The sequence below is a fragment of the Thunnus thynnus genome, chromosome 7 (genome assembly GCF_963924715.1).
Source record: "Thunnus thynnus chromosome 7, fThuThy2.1, whole genome shotgun sequence".
In the NCBI taxonomy this organism is placed as follows: domain Eukaryota; kingdom Metazoa; phylum Chordata; class Actinopteri; order Scombriformes; family Scombridae; genus Thunnus; species Thunnus thynnus.
The window spans coordinates 4,421,839-4,446,730 of record NC_089523.1 but is presented as its reverse complement, the minus strand read 5'-3'; the positions used below and the strand labels follow the sequence as shown (position 1 = coordinate 4,446,730).

Sequence of the window (24,892 nt, the reverse complement as noted above, 5' to 3'; positions counted from 1 at the left end):
ATTCTCCATCTATGAAGGACCCAACTGACATTATAATCATCTTGTCAGGTGTGAAGGCATTTATTTCTCCAGATGTAGTCATAGATAATATATAGTCATTTTCTTTGTTAGCCTGTCAGCTACTGCGGGCAGAATGCTGGCTATAGTCACGAAAAGTGTTCTTGTTTTGTCAACATGACTCAACAAAGGAAAGATCTCTCTGAAACTTACTGTTCAACATTCTGTTGAAGTTTGCATTGAGTGCACTCGCTGAACCCTCTCAAAAACCATGGAGGAAAAATCGGACAAAAAATATGAATCATTGTTCGTGTATGAGCTATTTCTTTCATCCTTAACCTATCTACAGTCCAATTGGAAGCATACATACAGGATACCTAAAGACTAGATTTAAAGACACTTTAATGAGTGTTTATCTGGCAGAACTATATATCATATGTCAAATAGATACCAAATAAAATTAAGTCATTACTATTTCATAAGTAAGTTATTTGCATGCATTAGATCAACACTTAAAAGACAATGAAAATGAAAGCTAAAACATGTTTAAACAGAATGAAGTAATAAAATAGCCAACAAATTTAATAAATCAAATTCAATTCAAAATGCTTTTAGTTTTATAGGTTAGAGTGCACACTATATTTTGTACACCACGCTGACAACAAGACTCTGCCTCGGCTCCATAATGCATAAATGATCCTGCTCAACCAGCTTCCATCAACATGACACAGTAGCAATTATTTCTATAGTAGCAATTATCAAATGAACACAATTTGGTCCGTTGACCATGCTTATTCTGCACAATACATATGTTTTCCACATAATGTTTTAGACATGTTTGTCCATCTAAATACTGTACATACAAGGTTTGCAGTAAGTACTATGATGCATAATATTTGGACCTACTAGGTTTTTAGGACATATTTTCATTTAACAATAAAAGGAAATGATTGTTAATAAAAAAAAGTAAGTCAAAAAGTAAGACTTCCCATGACTGCCTCCACCTTAACCTGCTGCAAAAAAACTCCTGGCTTTGTCCTCCTTCACCGTACAAACATGAGCCTATGGAGGTGTGAAGGGACTGAGTCAAACCTTTGGTGTCTTGCAATAAGCCAGCCAAGTTTTATGTTGCTTATTAAGGGTGTTGCCCCATTCTTTCCTACCTCTTACAATCCAATTACCAGCACCTGTACATCTGACAGGTTGTTTCAGAGTGGAGATGTGATATGATGATGAGAGACACTCCACCTGGAATGGGATAAATGCTTCCCTTTCATGCCTGTGTGCTGAAAAAAGAAAGCGGACGCTGATGTGTTTCTTTAGCCTCTCCTCCACTTTCTCCCCTGCAGAAGCATCTGTTTGCACTGGAAGATGTTGCTCTGTCTGTGCCCTGCATGTGCTCTGTGTCAGGCACACAATGAAATCACAGCCAGGATGGGTTTATTTCTGCTCCACCCTGTTGTGATGAAGCAGTCATTTCAACAAAGCCAAAGACTTCTCCTCCTAAGGTGCCTCTCTTCCCGCCACTCCCTGCACCTTGCAACACACTCTTCTATGAGTTTCTACTCCACTGGCAAGAGTGGTAAATTTGTGTAGAGCGTGTTACATTACACTTCACCAAAAGACTGCGTGTCTCATCTCTGCCAGGAAGAATAAATCATTCTGGAAAAACCGTGTGGGTTTCTTTGTTTTTTTCATTGACTCATCCACAATCATCTCCTTCCACTGACCAAGGTTCAGGCAGCCCACGCTTCTCACTCACCCTGTGTGTCTCTCTCATGGGACATGATGAACCGGACAGCAGTGCCTCAAACTGGAGCTCTGTGGCTCTCTTTCTTTGACTGGACAGAAGACTGAGGAAAGGATATGCACTTCAATTCAGCTGTCAACCCCATTCCTGCTCATATGGATATGGCAATTACATGAAACATGAGCAACATGGTTATTCATATCTCTGTATGCATGCGCCTTTATGCACAAGTATCCTGGTTATGATCAGGTTTTTGGACTATAGCGGTTATATGTTACACATTTAAACATCATATCCTGGTTTCAGAAATCTGGATATGCTAGCTGGAGTATTCCAGAAGAAAGCAGGATATTGTGGTGTATAAACACCTTATCCAGGTTCCTGATCACTTTTTGCCACATTTGCAGTGTCCTCAACTCAAGTTACACAAAAAATATGATGGTAAATGATGCAATGATGAACAACATGCTGAAAGGGAAAGTCTGATTTGGCAATGCAGATCATGAAATGTGTTGTCACTGTTGTTATCAGTCACCGCTGATCAGATGGAAAAGCTATATCCAGCCAAGTAATAAATACAACAGAGTTCAGACTGCTAGAAACCAAGAGGCCAATATATGTTCAGGAATCAGGACACATCTGCACACAGACCATCAGAAAACTGGAGAACTTTTTTATGAGCTTTTATGAGGTTTCCCTGCATTCCATGTCAAGGCCATATTCCGAATTTAATCTTTGTGAAGGAGTGAGCTGGCAGTGTCTCTCATGACATTCAGGTGTTCACAGACACCTGCCTGACAGCCTGGGATGACATACTCAGGATCTGTAGGACAGTGTGAGAAGTGGGGCTTCAACATACTACATCAACCGTTTGGAACTTATAGATAAGAGCAGCACATCTGGGTCCTTTCCCTTGCGTCATTTCCCCGCCCCTTTTTGGGAGAAAACAGTCCCTCTAAATTTGCTTGGCAGTAAATGCAAATTCCAAGGTCTTTGCCACTTTATTAGCATAAAATAAGAAAACCATATTGCTTTTTAGCAGTTAGGAGCCCAAATCCCATGGCCAGTCAGGCAAACAGTTATGTTGTTGCTGATTTACTATCGCATCATTATATAGAAAAAATGAAAGAAATAGAGGTTGATGAGTGTCATCGCTAACTGCTAAGCTAAAATAACTAGCAGATCTGAATAGAGCGTAAACAACTGTGGGATTAGTAAGAAAGTCGCTAAAAGAAGGAGGAAGATATGAGTGACTGAGCAGAACTAGTGTATGTTTAAAGGTATAGTGACTAATTAGCCACAGTAATGAAGAACATAGCTAAATTGACGGGGACACTATCAGTAACACAGAAACGCCGGCAACCAGAAATGAGACAATATGCTTACCACAGCACGTCAGGTCACAACCTCATCTGGACAGAGGTTAATGCAGCATTTAGACACACTCTCAATTTGGATTATTATGACGATAATCATGACATAAAACCGCTTCAGGGAACAGACAGGTGAAGCCATTTTACTTGGAACCTATGTTACAACAAACCAGGGGGAAAGCCAGCTTGCTGCAGCCAGTGAAAGCAAGCCAGCTGTTACAGTCCAACATTAAATTGGGATTTCCTTTTCAGCATGTTCTATGTACTGCCCTTTCAATGCACCATCAACATCCACTACTTTGACTTTCAACATTATAAATGTTGACTTTAACATCATTAACTAACCTGAGATGAAATGTTTGCTACAGACATATCCCACAGTTTACCATTTTCATCATCCCTGCAGATGGCCTGAAGCCACAGATCTCTTCTTTTACTGTCCTTCGCTCTTTTGGGAAGTAAATGAAATTGTAAACTGTTTTTTTAATTGTTTGATGTACAAAATGCGATGCAGCAGCTTTTAGGCATGTTGCCACTAGTTTTTCCAATTTGGTGCCAGTGTTGTGTCGAAGTCTGTTTCCCCATTGACATGTTTTCCCCCAAACTTTAACCTGCACCCAACCTTATTCCTATCTCTAACCAGTCATCTTCTAAGGTGCTTAAACCTGACACCAATCTCACCTTAACTCCAACCAGTTATCTCTGCTACACCTAACCATAACCATAACCTAAGAAGTCCTAACCCCAACTGCAGAGGTGGTGCTACAGGAAACACAATTTTAACAGGAGGGGAACATTATTCGAGGAGGGAACAGACTTTGACACAACAATGGCACTTAAGTTGTTGTTTTCACCCAGAAGGGGGTGTCGTCGTCCTGACGACAGGAAGTGACATATGCCTGCTCTCATGTATTTTCTCAGCCATGCTTCAGCTGTGCAACATGCACATAATGTTGAAGTTGGACAGCACCACTGCTGTCGAGTACCTGAACAGACAGGAAGGTAAGGGGCATCTCAGGCTTCGCTGAAGGGGGTGACAATCTACTGTATGTACATAAACCAGCATTGTTCCCTTAGGGCTTGGCATATTCCTGGTATCTTCAACATGCAAGCCAACTTGGTGTCTAGTGGGGAGCTTCACTAGGATGAGTGGCAGCTCCACCTCATAGTGACACGTTCAATGTCTGCTGTAGTTGTCCCTGCACTCTAGCAATGGAGTTACAACACTCCAACAAATCTGGCTTGCATTGTCTTTTAGGGTAATTTCCCCTTCTCTGACCTAAATTCCTTCCTTTGTGCTCTGTGGCTTTATGCTTTGGTGCCTCCTGTTACTTCATGGAGAACACTGTCTGGCCTTGGCTGACACACCTTTTTCTGCATTCTGTCTCTTGAGCACAGAGGTGTGTGGTCCAATCACCCTTTCTTCGCAGTGAGGTGCCAGGCCTGGGTGAATTTTCAAAGCCCAGCCGGGAGTGTATCACATCCCTACAGGGATTGGTTTGAACTAATAGTGAAGTCCATTTGAGGGTGGCCACCTGGATATAATTCCATTTCTATGACTATAGCCCACTGCTGATAGAATCTCAGAATAGTCTATTACGCAGTTTCAAAATGTCAGCAGTAGAGACGAGTAGTAGCATTATGTCTGTGGACAGGAGATGGTTAACTGTTCATGCAGCAGTAAATTCAAAGGAGTTATCAACAAACACCAGCACTTTACAGACATGGCACGTAGTGAGAAATGTCTCTTATTTTAGGTCATCATAAGACTTTAGTTTTGTTCAAAATGTGTGCGATGATCAATGACATGATTTATAATCCTACACAGTCAATACTGTTGTAGTACATAAGGTGATGCTAGTGTTTACATGATACAGTATGAGAGCACAGATGCATCAGCTGAACTGGGATCACAGTAAGGTACCGACACTAACAGGGCCTACGCTACAGTATATGCTATGTTTTAAGCTATCAGCTACCTAGCTGTATTCCAGTTGTGGTCAAAAAACCGTCACGGTCTTTCATTTGAGTGAGAGTATGTCATAAGTTAGCTAAAGTTCATTCAAACTTGAACTTTCTTCATCTAGATTGGTTAATTTGACCAAGATGAGAGAAAAGAAATTGTAATAGTCATAACAAGATGCCTAAAACTTGCAGATCTGCGACATTAGAAAATAATGTGAGCCACTTTCTAGGGTTTCTAGGTAGAAAGAGACAGGTGACTGCCAGCAGTTCCTCATGCTTGGAGAGCCCAGCATAACAAAACAGACTAGGGGCAAACCACAATTTAGACTGGTGCTCATCTCATATTCAGCTATTTGTTAATGTGTCCTCAAATGATATGTCTGTGTCATGTTGACCTTTTTTGTCTACAGAAACTATTAAACTAAACACAGGAAGCAAATCCCTGAATTAGCCAGAAAAATCTTTTCGAAACAAACACCCAAGCTTAGTTTTGCTTATAATGTTTATTCGACATGACGACTTCCAGTGTCCTCATCATTAAAAAAAAACACACACACATACAACATATTATAAGTGTGTGTACAGCCTGGTCTCAGTCTAGTGTATAATATTCTGGTAGCACAAGGAGAGCTTATATGATCACAAAGTGACCAAAGGGATGATACAAATTACAGCCTTATCCAAATGACCCCACTACACAAAACACACACACACACACACACACACACACAGCCGTGTTTTGGTTTTACTGCCTGCAACATTACTGTTCATTGTATAATTCTCACTTTTCCCATAAGCATCATTTCCAGACACAGCAGGAAGCTGTTTTCAGCAAACAAGCTCTAAAAGGCCACTGTATACTACAAACAATGCAGCAAACGCCAGACAGACAAAGTTAGCAGCTAGCTGGTGAACATAGTGGTGCATTTAGCAGCTAAAGAATCAGATATTTTCCTCAGGAGTTGGTGGAGATCAAAACAGAGCTAAAAGGAGAGTGACTATTGGACTTAAATTCATCAGGTTGCCACAAGCATGTCAGTGTTATCTGCTGTGTGTGATTAGGCAACTGTTTGCTAACAATTTCACCATATCAACCTACAAGGTTGATATGACAGCTTTTACGGCTTGTTTCCGCTGCTCACAAGTAGCCAAAAAAACAATGAATGCAGATTTAAAATTACATTGATCAATTTTTGGACAATGAGTTTGTCCATTTTCACTGATGGGCTGCGTATGGGAAGTACTGCAGGTTTGGGCTTTTATAAGGAATTTCCTGTTCTATGTACAAATTATGTAACCCTTCCACACCACAGCAAGATTGCACCAAACACAGTGGCAAATGGTGGCGTCCACAATATCATGCAATGGCTGGGGAGTGGTTAGCATTAGAGCTCGACAAAAAGGCCTCCAAGCCAAATGCCAGACATCAGGAAGCTGCTCCTCGGCAGACTTCCGACAGTTCTGGAGGCTTCATTAACAAACAGTAGTTGTAGGATTTCTCTTTTTCTCTTTCTTTACTCAAAATGGAAACTTCTCAAATACATTTGTAAATCTGTTTGCGATATGAAATATGAGAGAAATATGAGAGTGGATAACATGAACGATCCATGGAATAACAACAAAGGCTATGGAAAGGACAGCCATTACTGTGAGCATGCATAACAATCTGATGTCATCACGAGGAGGAAGTAGAGGTAACATTGCAAATGGAGTTTCAGAGCAGGTTGAAGCCATGGCTTTTGTCTTGTAGGAAGCAATTTACACACATTCACCTGAAGTTTTGGAACTTTGACCATGTTTAACATAGACATCCAACATTATAACAGTATAAAAATAACAGAAAATCACAAAAGGCATATGTCTCTTTTAACACATTACACTTTGAGGCCCCAGTAGGCAGGTTGGATTTTTTAACCTGTTTTCCATACTCAGATGTTCTATAAACTGAATAAAATCACAGGCTCACTGGTTTTAATGCGGCATCTACAAGCCCCACCCACACGTCTACATTTCCACTGTTGTGATCCATACCCCGAACGTGATTCAGCTTCATGTTCAGCCCAGTGGACTCCTCAAGCATCCTGATTCCAATCAAATTCATCAGCAATCCAGCTGAAGATCATATCTGTCATTAGTTTCAAGATGTACTGTGGTGCCCTGACTGTCTGAGCTGTTTAGTACCATAGTGATGGGCCCATACACTGAAAGTGAATTTGACTCAACACAGTGGTGTTATTCACATCTCATGACTGCCTGCATACTGTGCCTCCGGGAGTTTTGCAAGGTACACTGTTGCAATATGAGGCTTGGCTGTTGGCAAGGCTGCTTGTTTTGCATAGTGGTGTAAGTTAGTCTCAAGATAATTTTCATTCCTTGTGTTCTCACACCATAGAAACACAAGTGTAACCATTATATGGCTATGATCTGGAAAACAACTCTAAAATTCACAAACTAAACACATCTTTGCGTCTTTGTTGGACTAGCTATGCGCACAACAATCATTAGTTAACTGTTTTTGCATGTTTTGGCCCAATTACTACAAATAACATAAACATTTATTTAACTGCTTACACAATACTTAAACATACTTTATTTTAAATTTTACGGGCATGTTTTTCCTTTGCTACAGGTAGTCACCACCATTACATTCAGAAAATCAATAATGTTTTACAACAAAGCAGACATAATATTCACTGATGGATTATCCATCTCAAGCAAGTTTCAAGTATCAAATTGCATACTGATTTTCACACTGGAGTGAAATGACTGGCTCCCTGGAGAGTTGGACAAACATCATACCATGAATCTATTGCACAACCCCTCGCATCATATCAAAACTCTATTACACAACCTCTTGCATCACATCAAGAATCTGCACAACCCTGCAGCCTCAATCAACATTATTTTAAATTTTAATTGAGGTAGGCACAAAAGAGTTTTTAAAACAGTTGAGTTTACATTAGGGTAGTCCATATCGTCTGCCAGAGGGTAGGGGCTCATACTTGGCATGGAGAATATGAGATGGATCAAACACTACGACTGCTCATATATTGACTGGAGGGACTGGTGTTCATTCGTCTCCATAACCTTCATGGCAGTCTGTACAAAGAGATTACCATTCCATGCTGACGTCCCATACCTAACTATGCTCTCTAATACAGCCTGATAGAATAAAATCATAATCCTCTGATCCACCCCCATACACTTTGAGTCTGCATAAAAAGTATAATCTCTGCTATAAACCAGACCACAAACTTTAAACATGGGCCTTCCAGCTGAAGGTGTTGTCCAAGTGAACACCAAAGTATATGTAGGAAAAGACCTAATTGATTGGTTCATCATGTATGACCACTGGACTATGATCCCCCACTGATTTAGGGTCCAGTACCATCTCCTCAGTTTTGTTCACATTTAAAATCAGATGCTTGGCATCGCACCACTGCATAAAACTCTTGATTTCAGTGAAATACACTGAAGGACTTATGTCATTGTACAGTAAGCTGAGGATTGCAGTGTCATCTGAAAATTTTAGAGTGTGGTTCCTAGGGTAGCTGCATATACACTCATTTGTGTATAATGCAAAAAGAACTGGTGAGCTGACACAACCCTGTGGGACACCTGTGCTGATTGATCTGGGTTCTGAAAGGGTATTGATCACCCTGACATGCTGGATTTGATTGGTCTAAAAGGAAAAATATCACTTAATTATAAAAGTATTGAAACTTAGCTGTTTCAGTTTCGGAATTAGCAGATGGGCACTGAAGTGTATTAAAAGCAGTGCTAAGATCAACAAATAAAATTCTGCTCCATCTATCTGTTTTGCTTCCTTGCATCCCTCAAGTTCCTTTTTTACTATTTTCAAACCGAGTCTTTCATGATTTCCAACAATTTCCCAACAATAACGCCTTTTCAGGGCTTATTGTTGGGATACACTGTATTGTCCTTTTTGGTAACCACACTATCCACACAAAATTGTATAGTCTGTTATTGTTTTGTTGGTCTCATCAATTTCCAAATCATGAAAAAGGTTCCAGTTTGTGCAAAGGAAAGATCCCCTGAGTGTCTCTATGCTAACTCTCAACCATACAGTCACTGTCTTGGTCTCTTTACTACTCAGAATCTGACAAATGAGGCTTTGGTTTAGCAGGTTAAGTATGTTCAATGTTTCCATAACATTTGTCTAAAAAATTGGTGACTCATGTGTCACACTTAACATATTCAAACGAGGGAGAGACAGATCTAATTTACAGTGATTAAAATCCCCTAAAATGAAAATAGGGGCCCCGGGTGTACGTTGCAATTGCTGGTGAACACAGACTGCTATTTGAGCCACGGCTCTTGCCGCATTTCCACCAGGAGGAACATACACCACACAAATTATAATGTTCCCGAACTCCCTTGGAAGATAAAATGGTCTCATAGCAGTTCAACATCACTGACAAACAGACAGATGCCACCCCCTCGATTCTTCACCGATGTTTCAGTTCTGTTCACCGGGTGAGAGAGAAACCCTCCAGCTCAATCAGAAAGTTTAGAATATCCCAGTGGAGCCAAGTCTCTGTAAACACTCTCTTGCTCAATTCCCAGAACCCAAAACATACCCTGGCATTGGTGCAGAGTCCCTCTATTTTGCGTCTCAGTGACCACGCATTGCATAGTATCATATCTGTTGCCTCTTTGTTGGAGACACTGCCTTATCCCCTCTCTTTGTCTCTTTGTCTGTTTCGTACCAGCTGTACTCTCCCAGCCTTGGGCAGATCCACAGGAGGAGTAGTTGCCGTAGAACGGAGGGACATCAGTGCATCCCTGGTGTAAGAGAGCAGCAGCTCACCTTCCATATGTGAAAGTGTTTGGCATGTTGCAAACAATTCCCAATTAATCAGTGCCAGGAATAATCCTTGTGCAAAAGTCACCATGGTGTTCTTAACCCATGATACCCTTATTGCAGTCAATGTTGGCACAAGAGGACTCTGACTGACTTCCTGGTAACAAACCTTGGCATGGACATGACAATTAATCAAAAATGTGGCAGTACTCTTGAAAAACCAGCAAATGGACACATCCTTCAGACCTGTAGGTGTGGCTGGACTTGAAAATGGAAATGCTTGAAAATCTCCAACTCAGGGCCCTGCATTGACCAGATTATGTCAACAGGAAGGTAAAATCAGTCAAATGAAACTCAATGGCAGGAAGAAACCCACAGTCCACAGAGCATCAGCACCCTACAGGATGTGGAAGAAGTTTTGGGCTCAAGCAACAGTCCTAGACACAACCAGTCACATCATAAAGTGGAGAACATGCAAGGATGTAAGCCATTGGTGAAATGAACAAAGACTAATAGCAAGGAGTGGGATCAATGATTGTGACCATCAATGATTTGAGCCTGATCTTAAGTGGCATCAAGTGATCCGCAGAAAAGAAGTTGGAGAAGATGAGTGATGTAGTCTACAGCTATGGAAAGGAGAAATATGGAGTGAAGGAACAAGTCAGTAGAAAAGACATGCCTCCTCCCCCCAAATCCTGTCATTTCCAGGAAATCCAACAACTTGTTAAAGAAAGAAGAGGCCTGAGGAAGTTGTAGAAAAAAGCAACAGTAGAAGAAAGGGAGGGCATCAACCTCCTTCAAGAGGACCTAAAACAGAGGTTCTCAAAGCTGCACAGAGCAGAGAATTTAAAAAAACAACGCAAAAAGGAGAAAGCAAGAACATACTTCTACAAAGATCCCTTTAAATTTGTAAAAGGCATTTACACAAAACAGAAAAGTGGATCCCTGAAAATGTCAAAAGAGGAGGTAGACATCTCAGAATTATCCACATTGATGAGCTAAAAGATGAACTAATACTTGTCCCCGCTGACATCCCACCAATTTCACTCCCAGAACCTCAATTTGACATCAGCCTTCCCAAGCCGAGTGAGGTGAAAGAGGCAGTGAAGAAGGTAAGATCGGCATCTGCACCAGGCCCAAACAGTGCTCCATATTGTGTCTACAAGACTGCCCCAGATGTACTGAAACTCCTCTGGAGAAACATGAGGGTTGCGTGGGAAAAGCAAATTATCCCTAAAGCCTGATGAGAGCTCATCCCAAAGGAAAATAATTTGTCCACCATCAAACCATCAGTAAGGGGAAGAACAGTGTTATGGTAGTAGAGCAGGTGAACTCAAGTGCAGGACACACACGGAAATGTTCAAACAAAGGTATATTTCCAGGAGAACTCAGATACATACAGGCAGGTCAACAGGGAATCTCTCTAGACAGGTACAGGTAACACTAGCTAACAGGGAATTTTCCAACAGTGATTCTACAATCCGACAAAGACTGACTGGGGAACAAGACTAAAATACACGTGGGGATGATTACAAACGAGAAACAGCTGGGGCATATTAAGTCTAGACAGGGAAATACAACTAGATAGGGAACATGATACATGTAGAACTAAGAGAACTAGACAAAGGAACATACCTAGAAACACCTAGAAATACAAAACCTAGACAATAAAACAGGAACATAATAAAGATGAGGCAATAATGGTTACTTAGTTATCAACTTTGGTGGTTATTACATAGGCATCTAACGTAAACTAAAATTAGCTCATTCTTTTTTATACAATATTTCAAAAATAACATTAAAATCAATTATATTTTGTACATAACTTTATATTCTCTATAATGTTTTCTGGCTAGTATCTATATTATTTGTTAATGTTAATATTGATGTGAACATGTTACAAAACGTAATTTAAAACAGATTTGCCTATTCTTTCGCTCATGGCAAACTTCAAACTTAAACATTGATTAACCATCCCCCTCCTCATGCCCAAACCTAAGTGGGTGTGTCGTGTAGTAAAATGGGTGTGCCGTGTAGTAAAGTGGGTGTGCGTGTAGTACAGTGGGTTTATCATGTAGTAAAGTGGGTATGTCGTGTAGATACTGTGAGTACGCAGATAGACCTATTTTGCTGGATTCTCAAGATCACGCAAACCGATTAGCGCATTAGGTTCGGGTCAGATGGCGTATTGGTGAAATTCGTTTTTGATTGATAGAGAAATGCAAGCCTCTGATTGGTTAAATTTAAAATAAAATAGATGGTTATCCCGCCCGTTCAAAATAGTTACCCCGACCTCTCAAAGTCTCCGGTTCAGTGTTGCCAAATGTACGATAATTATCGTAATTGTACAATAATTTTGCCATCTGTCTGATCAGTAATGCCAGAAGTCCCATGATGTACGATAATTTGATCATATTGTGACAGTACAGGGCAACCTGTAAGTGCTACGTCCCACAAGTGTGTCAATTGCTGCCTTCCAGTGCTGTGGGAAATTAAAAACTCACATCAAGGAAAGATGCAACCAATTGGACAGTAGCCTAGATTTCTAGAGCAACATCTAAACATCACACTGTCTAAATAGCTTCAAACATGAATGTTTTCCTCTCCGATATGCCTCATTCGATAAGATATTTTACATTAGTAATTTAGAAATGTTTTGAGTTGTCGTGAAATGTGAGTTGTGACAAAGTGGGACTTTATGGCGCCTCCATAAACGCAGCAGGTGTTGCAGCCAGCAAAGGCAGCAGCAGCAGACCGTGTTTTCTGAACTTACACATTTACTCCTATTTGTTCTCTTGGTTATGACTCGCGTACAATAATTTTTCTCAGAATACGATAATTTTAAGCCTCTGGTACGATAATTTCACATTTCCCATCTGGCAACGCTGCTCCGGTCTACAAAGACTCCCTACTCGCCCTCTCTTGTTAGGTGGAAATGAGTCATCCAGCGTTATCGCATTATTAGGTTATTAACAACACAATAAACTGTAGCCTAGGGATGCTATCTCATCTCAAGGTGGGGACAGTTCTGTGTCAGATTTTTTTCGACCTCTATGCAGCCTGAAGTCTGGGTGTGTAACTTGTTTCTGAACACATAATACAAACTCAATTTGTTAAAATATGAAATGATATGCGTTAGTCAAACTGTTTTGAACATCAGGACCTTGGGCGGGTTTCCTCCAAGCAGTGGGCGTCTCGACGTCATCGTCATCCCCATTAGTAAAGTCAGTATCATATAACAGAGCTGTCAGTTTACCTGGATAACAGGTGCTGAAGGCGGTTGAAAGTACGCCCAGCTAGGACTCGGGTCAGTATTATATTTTAAACTCTAACACAGGGAAAATTCCCCGTTGCTCATTATTCGCAACATTTTCTTTTCCAGTTGCACAAGATGAGAGGACGTTATAAAAGAAAGGACCCAAAACAAAGGGCTTATGGCTCGACAGGGAGTGAGGCTGGGCTCTCTCCACGGCCGGGGGACACAGCGGCGGGCTTGGCCGAGCCACACACACCTGTTCCCCGTCTGATCGTTCAGGATGTGGGCGGTAATAACAAAGGTAGGACAACTCGCCCTGACGATTTAATGGGTTCAGTAACATGTTTTGGCCAGCATTTCTGGAACTCAGTAGAGGTACACGCCTTGTAAAGGATCAATCCGATGTATTTTTCTGACTGACACTTTTAATTCTCAAGCTAAACCACCTATTAGAAGAATGTTAATGTGTCTCCTTTACAGCTTTAACTCGTAATAGAGCAGGAATTCAATTATCCAAGTTTATATTCTAGATATTTACAGTACAAATACAGTCATATTCACGTTATATAACCACACTTAACCCTATAGGCTACTGTTCATATTGTGTCCCTTCACAGTATCCTTTCATTATTCTCTATATCAAATTTCTATTTTTCATTATACATAATCAGACATTAATAAATGGGTGATTAACCCCTGGGGTGATTAAAGTCATAATGACTTTGGTGAATGTGAAGGAAGCAAAAACATTTTTGAATGGTAATATTTTTGGGTCAGATTTCACCCAGAACACCCATCTACATACAGAAATGTGTAAAAGTCCCTGTCAAATACATACAGGGGAGCAAAAGGCACAACATATAGTGGATAAAGTGACACAAAATTGTACTTAAGAACCACAGCTGAAAAACTGTTGTCTTAACCAGTTATTTACAGAAATAAATGAGCCCAATAGCTACTATTACAGGTAGAGGATGAAAAAGTTACTGTTTGCTCTTGCATTAACATACGGACATTCATTACAGCTATAGAAACATCCAGCTGTACAACCCTGTGTAGCAATTAAGTGTCAGAACAGAGCTATTTGAAGCCACTTTGTCCATTTTCAGTTAATATTAATTTATGTTTACAGCTCAAATACAGTCAGAGAAAACAAAGTAGCATCTCATATTAATAACTTACTGACACAATAACTGATCCATAATGCTGGTATCAAACTACAGGATTAGTCTATTTATGACCTAATTTCATGTTGTGTCTCACAATAGAAGACAACTGATTCTGTTTTAATGCTGTGTGGTCTGATCCCAACATATTGGTTTCATCTGCCATTGTTTCTTCTCCAGGTTCAAAATGTTCCAGTTACGCTGGTGACAAGGTCTACCTTGGAGTGCGTGTCAAGATGCCAGTAAAGGATCTGCTGAGGAACATCCGCGCAGCCCAAGGCTGGGATCCTCAAGACTTTCAGGTAACAATCCACAGGTTAGATATTTTTACAGCCATGGGAAACTAAATATGATTTCACTTCCTGTAATTTAGCAAAGCTCATTAGACATTTTGGGCGACCAGATCCTTCGTCCTTCTTTTCCGTCTTTTGTGAGGTTTTAAACAACATATACTCTAACAATATCAGCACAATTCCCCTGATTGTGTCTTGATTTAAAAATTTTGAAAATTTGCCTTTACGTTTCACCAAAATTATGCATATACTGAGAGGAATCTTTCATAAACTGCAACCCAGTGAAATTCATGAATACCATCCACACAAGTGAGAATCCTTGTACTCAGCGAGTTTTTTTACATTTGTTTCTACCATCCTGATTAATTTTTCTGGTTGATTATTAAACATGTTTATTTTATCTTCATTTTGAAATCTGGCAGAATGATCTTCTCAGCTGTGAGAATATTTTTCATGATGCTAGCACTACAGCAAACGTTTTAAAACTTCTTGTGAAAGACTTAAAGTGAGGATACATTTCCAGATTTAACTATCTAACAATGGATACTAAACAAGAGTTAAAAAACATGAAAAGGTCACATTTTCTTCACTTAATGACTAAATTGCTTGACGGCTACAATCTGTCCCATTTTTTCATGTTCAGACCAGTTAAACAACAGGTGAACATCATTGTTTTTGTTTGGCATTCCAAGTGTGATCAACAGCTGGATATCAGTTATAAAACCTTGGATTTTGGACTCCTGCCCCATATTTGGTGGAGATTGCGTTCATACATGACAGACTGCATCACAGCTGACTTGAAGAAGAGCTGAAATCAGTCCCAGTTTGTTCCTCTCATGTGTTAGCTTACATTTAGGTCACAGACGTAACCATCAGTTTCTCTAAAAGATAATTAACTGAGTCTTTGGGGATTCTGGAAATACTTTCAGAACAGAGGTAAGTGTTCACAGTGCCCTTCAGTGTTTTTCAAACATTGCTGGTTAATTATCTTTTAGAGAAACCAATGGTTACTCTGTCACATGAATGTTTGCAATACATGAGAGGCACAAACTGGGGCTAAGCTGAAAGGTGTCAGTGCAGTTAGGCTTTGAATACGTATTCTTTACCTTCCTAAATAAGCTGAGCTCAAGACGTAAACAGTAAAGAGGTTAGTCGTAAATTCTATACTGTTAGGCCAGCAAACAAGGAAATGTTATGCTTGTGTTTGTGTCTTACTAATGCAGCCGTTCTTTTCTTTTCACATCATGTGTGATTCTAGGAGACAGAGTACAGCAAAACACTCAAAGGTCAGTAAAACCCAAATCCATGAGAGTTAGTAATTGAGGTGCAGATTTCCTACTTTAATAGTTAATGAGCTGTAAACTAGTTAGATACAGAGGTTGTGTTGTTCATGAACCACCAGAAATGAGCAACTTCAACTTGACTTTTTCTTCCACAGGAGACAAGAAACGAGTCAAAACTCGCACAGGACGCCGAACTACCAAGGTGAGTGAAAAACACAGACCCCAGCTCCTCCTCCGGCTTTATGTAAAAGGCAGGTTTATGAAACGCTGTAAATCAGTCGCGAGGAGCAGTTCAAATGACTCTGCATGCCTTGGCTTTCAGAGAAAACACCCCACAAAAAGCCTGGAGGAGCTGGCAATCATTGTGGAGGTGCTGGAGGAGGATCTCAGGACCAGCAACACCTACCGCTCCCCTCCCCAAACTCTGTCCCCCTCCGCCTCTCCAGTGTCACCTGAGAGGTCTCCTGAGTCAAATGGTAATTCACAGGGACCATATTCACATTTATATAGCTACTCCTTAAAATATGACCCTGATAAATGTGTTAACAAGCAGCTCCTCACATGCCATATTGTCTCCCCAAGGTGCAGGTTACAACAGTGACGAGTCAGATGAAATGATTCTCAGCCCCCAGTCCTACATGACCTACTCACCAGGCACAGCAGAGTACCAGCAGGCCATGTCCCCTCCTGGCATCATGCACACCAGCCCTCAGCCCTCCAGCATCGAGCTGCTGCAAGAAGGAAACACAGGAAGTGATGGTGGAAGAGGGGACGAGTGGCTGAGTCCACAGAACCAGGACCGGAACCTCAACAGTTCTACTTTCTTCTGGACACAGCTGCAGAGAGAGGAGAGCCAGCTGAGGGACATCTCGGACGCGGTGCTGCTGGCCACCGATGAACACGGCAGGACGTAAGTTTGGCGCTGGCTTTGATCTCAGCAAAACTCAGTCATGAGTCAGTCGTGAAGGAGTCGACTCTGTGAGCCAGCTCCCATCTGAGAGCCATTTCTTTTTTCTTTGTTTTTTTTTGTAATTTATACAAGACAGAACAATCTTTTTGCCACACTGCTCCATGCACTGACTGAATGTTGTGTTGATGTGTATGTGCTTGCGACCAATCACATGTATTGACAGACAGAGATCACACCATCAGGTTAAAAGCAGGCATTTCATTTAGCATTTTTAACACTGGCCTGACACTGTTTTGGATAGTTCAATATAAATAAAATGTTCAATACACACGTATAATAGTCTTGTTTTTACATTATTTAATGTTTTTATACTGAACATATGGTAAAATTATGGTATTCTGGAAATTATAAGGTTTAGTATAATTACATTGAATAAATAAGTGATATATGTGCACACATACCAGTCATAGGTCAGAATATTGCTAAATTTGATTGAATTATAAAGAAGTGGTACTAAATGAAAAGCCGTTTTGGAGCTGAAAGAGCCGGCTCTTATTGCTGAGCTCAGCCAAATGACTTGGCTCAATAAAAAGAGCTGGAATTCTCATTACTAAATGATGTTATTAGTAACTTGTGATATTCCTGCTGTGACAAGTCAAAATGTCAGCTGTCAGAAAGGAGTTACTTCAGTTTGTGAAACTCGCTCAAGCCTGCAGGATTCTTGCAATTAAGTCCCATTTTCCCTGGGCACTTTATGAAAGACCTCTAACTACACAGGTTCAAATGTAACCCAGGTTCAGACCTGTTATCCTCTTACAAGATTGCCTGCTGCCTTTGTGTCAGTAAATACCTTGGTTTTTTTTTTTTGTCTAAACATGTTGTCCCTCTCTCCCTCTCCAGAGCTCTCCATGAAGTGGCATGTGTTGGAAAGAGGGCGCTGGGCTACGCCATCGCAAACAGGATGGCCGCACTCAACAGCCTGGACCTCAAAGACTCTGATGGAATGGTGCAGTACAAAGACATTTGAGATTAGTAGTTTTTGTATTTAAATCTCACTTATAATCTCTAATGCTAAATAACTTGATCCCCTTCTCAATGAATCTCCACTACTGAATCATTGGGCCTCACGCAAGAACAGTCCTACTTTTCTCAGTGAGTTTTGCTTGTACAAATGTTCCTAGTCAGCTTCAACAAACTGCACAAACTTGTTGTGAATGACTTGTTTCAGCCTGAAGAATGTCACCTGTTAGTGAGGAAGTACGCGTTCATGAAATTGGATCATTAGCGTCAACAATGTCCCTAAAATTGCTATATAAGGTGATCTGTTCCACTCCGTTTGTTGGCAAGTTTCATTGACAAAAATGTTACAAAAGATTAAAAGGAAGAATTTCAAAGCACAAATCAGCAGACATATTTATCAGTTTTAATCGTTTTATTAGTGGAGCTGAAACGATTAGAAAATATGAATCCAGACGCCAATGACGTGTCATCAGAGCAGCGTCTTTTTTAAAGCAAATTGCTCCTTGACCAACATGAGAAGTGGTCATGTGACAGTCACAGAGATATTAGAGGAGAGAATACTATAGCCTACAGTAGGTGATGTTACCCTGTCAGATGATACTGGACAGACACCTGCAGGAAGACCCTGAGGCAGCTGTTTACTACAACTGCTGAAATATACAAGCTGCTGTGCTGACATATGCCAATAAAACCACAAAATCTAAAAAAAAAACTCTCTCAACTTCATTCAGATTCAGGCATTATGATTTCAGGTCAGATAAGCCTGACTGTTCGTGAACGACAAGTCTGGACCGTGTGTAAATTTGCTCATAGCTCAGAAAAAATTGGAAGAAGGAGAAAATCTGTGAATGCCACAAATTCTCTTAAATGACTAGTATGTGCTTCGAATCTGTTCATACGAGTGGTTCTTGCATGAGGCCTATTATTTGTTGTAACAGGGCATTGATTGGGTCATAAAAGTCTCACAAATACTGATTCACAGTGTATGATGAAGATTCACACTAAAGAATATGGAAAGTATTTTAGAACTGATATCAGGAGGATATTTAGGAAGCAATCCAAAACTGTCAACATTTATTTTACAGCTCTGTTTACACGGGTTGTCGGCGTTTCATATCAGTAGTTCTTCCAGTTAATGACAGATGTAAGAAAAGAAATGAATGACAGCAGGGTGGAGCAGACGCTTTCAACACACGATACAGTTTGCATAATATAGTTGTCTCATCATTTGACAATCCATAATTTAATGTTAATGGCTCTCTGTTTCCAGACTGCCCTCCTCCATGCAGCAAAGCACAACCATCACTCGATGGTGGCAGATCTGATCCATTTAGGCGCCAACATCAACGAGCGGAACAACTCAGGAAAGTCCTGCCTCCACCTCAGCGCTGAGAAAGGCTACATCAGGGTCCTGGAGGTTAGAGCCTTGCTTTCCTCTGCCCTCTTTTCATTCATCGTCCTCACATCCGTCACATGATATTTCAGTCAGCACTCATGGGATTTGGGCAAAACATAAGCAAATGATGCACAACATCACTCTGGGTTCAAAAAGTTTCAAAATGGCAGTGATTGGTCAGATTGGCAAATTTCAAATTAAGAAAACTAATTTTAGAAAATGTAATCACCAGTCAGGTGACACATTGGAAAAGATGACTTATCATGTGCATGTAGGACAACACATTTATCCTTATTGCAGAAATGTCATTGTGCAGCTCACATTTTATAAGCACCTATCAAGTACTTCATGACCTACTTATCAGATCATCTTTTAACAAGAAACACAACTCTGTTTTTATTGGATATGCTACAGATACAGTGTCCTCAGATCCAAACTACAACTGGTTGGTCAGGTACATGTTTATTGGCTTTCACATCAAGAAGGTTTCGTCTTTGTCAGTAAATAAAGTCTGTAAATGTCTCTGACAAAAACCAACATAGCCGGTTTTGTAAGGTGTAACAGTCATTTAGTGTCATGCTTTTGTTGAGTTACTGAATGTGTTTCATGATTTCAATTTCATGATGGAAGTGTGCTTTAGAAAACAAAGAGGATCAGTATATTTTTAAATGGTAACCAGTATATGGGGCTCCTCTGTAATTAGGTCACATAGTTGGTGTGTAACAGAGCAGTTATTTCAGGTTTTAATAGGTGAATCTAACCTGCCATTACCTGGATGCATATTACACAATACCACCAACACCAGCATAAGGCAAGTCTCCATGCACCACAGTGGAGGAAAAGCATTGTTGGGGGATTGCTGCTGGCAATCTAGCTGTACACTTTATTGGTGGTGGCAAGATTTTTAACACTATCTGCCCCCAGCCTTTTGAAGGCAATAATGCCAGCAAGGCAGACTGAAGATTAATGTCTGATTCTTATCAGAATCTCTCAACCACAACAGCTTTTAGGCTGTTGCAAAGCCTTTGCTTTCAGTTGACTACCCACAACCATCTGAAGGCGGCAGGTATGTGCTTCGTTGGTAGCCTCCAATTTGAATTCCAAATAGTGCCAAAAGCTATTCTACATGCCAAATGGACTTCATTAAATCTTGTGTTCTTGTTCCCATCAAATCGCACACAGCTTTCTAGTCCGTATAGTGCACATCATCAGCAGTGTAGGAGGTGGTTACATTATATGGATACGCTGAGCAACATATAGACAGTTCACAACGAAAAGTCTTCACTTCACTGTATCCTCATCTAAGAATCTGCAGGACTGTATAACAGCTGTGGTACCTGTCAGTATGTCCTACAACATGGCAACATATCTGTGCTACCTTATACTGTATTCATATTTAACTGCTCTTTATTCTCAATTGCAAATCTACACATCCAGGACAAGAACAGCAGAGTCTGGTCTCAACTCCTTTCCCAAACTGTCTGTACTTCATAGAGAGCAATGCTTTTAAAGCACGCTTTAGAATCTTAAATATGTCTGTGAACATATATATATGTTCACACATGTTCATATAAAAGTCTGTTTGTGTAAATCAGTATGTATGTTTTCTTGTAGGTTCTAAAACACACAATGATGGACGGTGTGTATGTTGACCTCGAAGCCACTGATAACTCCGGTATGTACTGTCTTTCTCACTAAACAAGCCTCGACACTCGATGTTTTTAAGTGTCTTGCACAAGAACTTGGATGTCATGATTTAAGGACAGCTTGCTGTTGGTTCCACATATTCATTTTGTGTTTTTTTTATATCATTGTTTTGTAATCATTAAATCTGTACTGCCTGGAGACAATCAACAGCTCCTCATAAGTCTAGTAATCCATCTGTTTGTTTGTGCACAGGAATGAGTGTCCTTCAGTGTGCCTCAGTGGCTCTAAAGGCAACAGTACATGAGCTGGAAAGCAGTAAATCCCTCAATCACATCAGACTCCACACACTCCGCAAAGAGCAGATGATAGAGACCCTGGAGTGTCTACTGCAGATGGGCAGCTACCCTCATATCATGGTATGTACCCTATAAAAACAAACATGCTTGTCTCTTTCATTTTTACATGCAAAAAAAGCACTAAATTGCGAAAGCAAGTCTGCTGAGGAGTCAGCCGGCGCCGGCTGCTCGCTCACAGCCCACTAACAGTTGTAGCCAGGGGTCATTTAAACAGTTGTAAACTGTGAAAGTTGCACCTTGTGGCAAGTTTGTAGTTCAGCTTTTTGGCGAGGCAGAGCTCAGACATGAAGAGCCTGAACAAATAATGAGTCAATGTCACTTGTGAACTTAGTAAACAAAATGTTCCTAGTATACAGTACATCTACAAACCTATAAGTCTGGTTCCTCCCTGTTCACTTCTGGTTTGCTGTTGTCGAGTGCTGTAAAGTATGCTGGTGTGCTTTTGAAGTGTCATACAGAGCACTTTGTGAGCAGTGGTTCCCAGGTAGATAAGTAGACTTCAAGGCTGCTCAAACAGCACAGCCATTTGACCTAACTTTGCATTTGAACATCTATTTGTAGATGTACTTGCTGTCAATGCTACCCTAGCGGTGTGCCTCTAGGGACTGAAACGTCTATCCATTAGTGGAACACTTTGTTCCAGAGTGAAAAGTCTTGACAGCAGTAGTAGTACTTAGAAAAAAACTTGCTGCACCAATGATGACTTTTATTTCAATATTAACATTTGTTAATATTTCACATTACATGTATTTAGGTAGCTCTTTCTATGTTAAGTGCTTATCCAATGACTTTTGATATATTGATCACTGACCTTTTTGATTGATCACTAATTTTTTGCTCTGTTTCTCAGGGGAGCCGGTGTATGCAACCTAGACTTGAATGAACCCGGCACATCTGCCCGGCAGGGCATTTTGGAACCCGACAGTAATGTTCTGAGTTGGTTCAGGCTTGAATTTGTCACAGAGAGAGCATAATTAGTGTGTTTCTTTTCTCTCTAAGCATGAATTCAAACCTGTTATATAAAGCATCTGATGTTTTGTGTGTGGTGAAAATGCCTGACTTGCAATCAGGTATTTATTGTAACCCGCACAAGAATGTTAGGTACACATTCGCTGGTTTCTGTGAAACTTCCATTGTTTGTTACATTAGAGTAACAAGTTGCCCTCAGTTGGTGTGTCCTTGGAGATCCAGTTGTAAAATCCTATGGAATGTGACTTTGGCAGTATGCATTATTTTATATGATAATGCATTATTTTCAAAAGACAGTTTTAGTTGTTTGGTTTATGTTGTATACACTTCATCGCTTTCAATATGATTCCAATCTAGACTTGCTAAAAATCAGAAATGGACTGCCAGTCTGAATATGGGCCAGTCTAGTGACATTGTCCAGGTGTGTCATAAGTAGTGGCCTCTACATACAGTAGTTTCCAGCTTGATTTGAAGCCAAAGAGATTCAGAGCCATAGAATGGACACTTGGATCTTTAAAGGACTTGTATACTAGAGGACATTTGAAGTTTTAGTATTGTACAGTGAGGGGAGTGTGTGCAGTTTCATTTGACCGGCTTTAAATGACTGGTGTTGTGTGCAGGGAGTTTGTGCTGTATATGCATTACTCTTTGTTCATTAATTCATATAGTCAAGTTATTGGTCTTATTTACAGGAGTATAAACTGTATTTTGTAGGGCAAGACAAATATAAATTGGTCTGTGTTTAACCTACAGTATCTTAATGAATCGACTGGCATAAAGTAATTCTTAGGTATTTTGAGAACACTTGTTTGTTATACATATATTTAAGCTTTTAAAAATATTCTTCTCATTTAACTTTTGGCAAAACAGGAAATATATTTTTTTAATGTCAAGAGTATTTTTTTAGAACAAGGGTTATCAGGATACCGTGTTGTAGTCTGTGTCAAAATTTTAGATTTGTAGTTGTATAATTATTTTATAGCATTATTTGGTTAAAGCCATACATGCAGTCACTAATTTACTTATAAATGTTTACTGATGAATTTTGTGTATGTTTTGTTCTCAAGAAGCTCTTGTTTTCTGGTTGCTTTGCCAACATTGGATTTATATCACTTTTTTTTATTTTAAAAAGTATCATTTTCTGGGTTAAACTTTGCCTATAGGCAAAGATGCTGGTGTGAGGTTTAAGAAGTTATCTGATGACCTATTCTGTAGAGGTTGTGGGAAACTATGAACCCACAAGCAGCAGCACAAGCGGTTTATACACAAGCAAAACAAGTTTTTTATACTATTAATAAAGATGTGAGTATTTTGAAGTAATAGATTGTCACCGAGTGGTATACACAGCTAGCATGAAATTTATTGACAGGGGAGGTTTGACATTATTGTTGTTATCGCTGGTCTATAGTAAACAATGTGTTTCAGTTGCCAGTGAGTGGTTGGGGGAAATCAAAGTCATCATACATGAGTAATATTTCTTGTGGATCTTCTTAGAAGGACCACATCTTTGGAGGGGTTTTAAGCCCCATTTTGCATAGCACTTTAAGTCACAAAGTGCATTAGAGTCAGTAAAATGCTAAAATGCTGCTATCCTTTATCTAAAGGATAGCATAAAGAATGGACACCTAACCATTAGAAAAGACTGGTTCACATCTATATTAATAATAACCACAAAGGTTTTTATTTACAGTCAGTAAATAGTGAGAGTAAACCATTTAAAATAAAATAATGAAGTACTTTTTTACTCAGGTGACATAATGTCATTCATTTACTGTATCTTAGACTCATACTACTCATGATCTCCAAAGGTTAATGGGCTTGCTAGCTAGCCTAAGTTAGAGGCTGATATTGGTTGTGTGAACTGCTTATCCTCAGTCTGCCTTCAAAATAACAATTACATCCTTACACATTCATTTCTGGGAGCTAATTGCACTGTAAATAATTAGTAGAGCAGCAGGTTTTTTGTTTTTGTTGATAAAGGCATGCATTGTAGAGCGTATTAAGGTGACTCACAGTGGTGGCGGTTACTGGTTGTCAATACAATTCTGTAACAAGGTGTATTTTCATCTTGAAGACTTTATTAAATGTTACTTCTCAATTAACATTGTTTTGTCATAACTATCACTTTTTTATTTTCAACAAAAAATGTCATTGTACACATTAATGCAGAGTTAGCATTTCTTAAACACAACATCAGTCACGCAAAAAAAAAGTCATATGACTGTTGGACGACTTAATGGCTGACACTGATACTACTGCCGGGTAAAGTTCAATGAACTTTATTAACAGCTTTAAATGTCAACCCTTTCAAGCTAAATAACAAGACCTATGGCAGCCAAACAGCACGCTCATCAACCTCTTTTATGTGTCTCTGAAGCTTTACCTAGATTTGTCAGGGCTTGCTGGGCAGGCATGGGTGGATGACTAGTTGCAGCAGCTATGAGCAGCATTTACCTGGAAAAGAGTGCACTGGCACACTGACATTTGAGGTCAGACTTACTCACCACTCTTATTATTTCAGTGAAGTAACAAACACTTTATGGAATCTACTCCCCACACACACTTAATCTTAAGATATCCAGGCAAACACAAACAAAATTACAACACTGAGGTGGGAAAACAAAGAACGGAACAAGCAGAGGATTAGGGACTGAGTCACAGTAACCAAACAAGTGCATGTGTTCAT

At 40.0% G+C, this 24,892-nt stretch overlaps 1 protein-coding gene across 1 annotated transcript; it reads left to right on the top strand.

The window, feature by feature from the left end:
• Positions 1-11,987: 11,987 nt before the first annotated feature.
• On the top strand, positions 11,988-24,308 carry zgc:113279 (uncharacterized protein LOC553749 homolog). The gene is made up of 12 exons (XM_067593906.1): positions 11,988-13,217; positions 13,293-13,467; positions 14,513-14,634; positions 15,884-15,911; positions 16,064-16,110; positions 16,231-16,384; positions 16,491-16,818; positions 17,719-17,824; positions 19,109-19,255; positions 20,849-20,909; positions 21,134-21,297; positions 22,088-24,308. The coding sequence occupies exons 2-12, from the start codon at positions 13,302-13,304 to the stop codon at positions 22,118-22,120; spliced, it is 1,356 nt and encodes a 451-aa protein (XP_067450007.1). The 5' UTR covers positions 11,988-13,217; positions 13,293-13,301; the 3' UTR covers positions 22,121-24,308.
• Positions 24,309-24,892: the final 584 nt, after the last annotated feature.

Coding starts and splice junctions, on each gene's coding strand:
- zgc:113279 (XM_067593906.1), top strand. CDS start 13,302: ATGAGAGGACGTTATAAAAGAAAGGACCCAAAACAAAGGGCTTATGGC. Junction 16,111..16,230: donor CAGGACGCCGAACTACCAAG/GTGAGTGAAAAA, acceptor CTTGGCTTTCAG/AGAAAACACCCCACAAAAAG. Junction 19,256..20,848: donor GCTACATCAGGGTCCTGGAG/GTTAGAGCCTTG, acceptor GTTTTCTTGTAG/GTTCTAAAACACACAATGAT.